The sequence below is a fragment of the Oncorhynchus gorbuscha genome, unplaced genomic scaffold (genome assembly GCF_021184085.1).
Source record: "Oncorhynchus gorbuscha isolate QuinsamMale2020 ecotype Even-year unplaced genomic scaffold, OgorEven_v1.0 Un_scaffold_6969, whole genome shotgun sequence".
NCBI classification, from domain to species: domain Eukaryota; kingdom Metazoa; phylum Chordata; class Actinopteri; order Salmoniformes; family Salmonidae; genus Oncorhynchus; species Oncorhynchus gorbuscha.
Genome location: NW_025750460.1, coordinates 1 through 2,561, shown reverse-complemented (window position 1 = coordinate 2,561; position 2,561 = coordinate 1). Strand labels below are relative to the sequence as shown.

The following is a 2,561-nucleotide window of genomic DNA, read 5'->3' as shown; positions in this document are numbered from 1 at the left end:
CAATTGTTCATATATCCAGGGAAGGAAGTGGGAGACATTGCCATAGATTCCTGGCTTGTTCTTCAGAGCACAACCTATACCCCAGCTAGTGTCCCCTACCAGCCACCATAATGAACCCTCCTTGGTCACCATGGGTCCTCCACTATCCCCTGCAAGACACAAAAGTTACCCCCCAAGTTAGCATTACATCATGGGATCATAACTTTATACATTCCAGAGTATGTTCATTTCTTCATTTTACCACCATCCGCTCTATCAGAACACAATAAGAAAACAGCAAATCAAAAGATTATATCAAATAAGAAAGAATACATGTAGCATCAAGTAGGTAGTAAAAAAACTTCCCATGAATATCTATTACAAAATATTTTAAGTGTGAATCTGACCTGACATGAGTCCACTCCTCCTGCCAGTGTCCCAGCACAGATCATAGAGGTGGTGACGCGTCCATTGTACACCAACTGTGCGTTACATGTGTGTCTGCTGTACATGGTGATCCGGGCCTGACGCAGGTTTTCTGACACCAACCCTGGAGTCATCGCAATGATTGTCAAGCATAAAGATTTAATACAACAAATAGATTTCATTCTGATGACCTGTGTTTAATAATGACAGTCATTGGTCCTGTAATAAAGTTGTCTTGCCACCACTCCTAATGGACCCCCATCCAGAGATCCAGGCTTCTCGCTGGGAGTCAGATTCACTCCGAAGTTGGGCAGACACACTGCTCTCACGTTATCTACAACACAAAACATTTAAGACTGGCTTGGAGTGTTGTACTCCAATATGACTTCCAAAATATTGACACATTAAAACAATATATAATATTAACCGTGTTAGGGCTCCTTCACAACATTGAAAAGGTTGAATGCAACTTTACTATGCATGTGTATCAATTTACATCATACTGTTATTTTTCCAAACCCCTAATGTAATTTGCCATTGGAACATGTGTTTCAAATTTTTGAAATCGACCAGTGACTTACCTGACATAGTGAGGGGTGTGTTGAGTTTCATAAGAGCGATGTCATTATCCTTAGTCTGCTTGTCGTATTTTTCATGAGAGATGATGCGTCTCACTGAATTGCCAGTGGCATAAGCCATCTGTATCTGGATCAAATAGCCAGCATACACCGTCCACTGACTGGGCTGTGATAGCCTACCATACAAAATGACAGAGGGGTTGATCCATATGATTTCAATAACTTTCCGACTGCACCCCTTTTAACAAAACCTTTACCAATGGTTGAAGTGGTCAGAAAGTGACTTTTTGGACCTGAATGTCAAAATATTCAGGAGAAAGAGGTGAGATAGAGGTGAGACATCCATAGAGGTGAGAGGTGAGACATCCATGTGTTCATCAGTGGAAAAATGTATTGGGTGTGATAACATTTGAAAGAAGACATACAGGGTTGTCAAACTATTTGAATGTTTTTAATTATATATATATTTTTAACCTTTTAAAAGTATCTAAAAATGTGTAAACTCCCACACTGTATTCAAGAGTATGCTATGTCTCAACCGATGAACTCAATTTATATAAAATAGGGTCTAAGCTACAACATTTGTGAAAATGTGTATTTAACTTAAACGTATTTAAATAATTGACGTTAAAGGCTAGACATTTATTTTTTTTTCGTTTTTTTTTCAAGAAATCAGAATAGTTGGACAAACCTGTTTGTAAGTTAAATTATAAAAAAATGTCTTCACATTTTCAAACAGTACATTTATATTATCAAACGGGGCTACACATTTGGGTGAGTTTTTTTCCCCCTTGAATGAATAACCTCGTTTGACAGCCAAAAATAAAGTAAACCTGTCACGAACATTGGTTGAATTAATGGACCAAGGCTCAGCGAGTACAGATTTCCACATGTTAATTTGATGAAACTCACAGAAAACAATAAAGCTCAAAAACGAAACGTGAAGACAATGTAGTGTTTGCAGGCAACTATACATAGACATGATCCCACAAAAATCCAGTGGGAAAAGGCTGCCTAAATAAGATCCCCAATCAGAGACAACGATAGACAGCTGCCTTTGATTGGGAACCATACCAGGCCAACATAGAAATGAAAAAACTAGACTACCCATCCTAGTCACACCCTGACCTAACCAAAATAGAGAATAAAAAGGATCTCTAAGGTCACAAAAACCATCTAGTGTTCAGCGAAATAACAACACAATGTCAAATACAGGTAGCCTAGTCAAATAATTAACATCCAATCACATTAATCGTTACTCTCTGGTGGGAAACCTTCACTCTTGCTCAGACATTTAGAAACTAAACATGACAATTTCAAAAATAAGCCACATAAGTAAGATGACTTTCAAGTAGTAAGACGTGTAAAAGCAACAGATACCATTTAATAAGAAGGGGCTAGATGCATCTTATATTGTGAGCTACCGAGTGGCTAGGACAGGCAAGCATCATACTATTGTGGAGGACTTAATTATTCCTGCTGCCTTGGATTTGGCTGGGACAATGCTGGAGGAAAAGGCCCAAAAAACTATACATACAATGCCTTTATTAAACAACACTGTTTCAGGACGCCTCAGTG

General features: G+C 38.4%; 1 protein-coding gene across 1 annotated transcript; it reads right to left on the bottom strand.

Annotated features, from left to right (window-relative positions):
• Positions 1–203: 203 nt before the first annotated feature.
• Positions 204–1,526, bottom strand: LOC124029608 (transmembrane protease serine 2-like). Its single transcript, XM_046341261.1, has 3 exons — positions 987–1,526; positions 645–739; positions 204–529 (listed from the first exon to the last, which is right to left on the bottom strand). The coding sequence occupies exons 1-3, from the start codon at positions 1,102–1,104 to the stop codon at positions 428–430; spliced, it is 315 nt and encodes a 104-aa protein (XP_046197217.1). The 5' UTR covers positions 1,105–1,526; the 3' UTR covers positions 204–427.
• Positions 1,527–2,561: the final 1,035 nt, after the last annotated feature.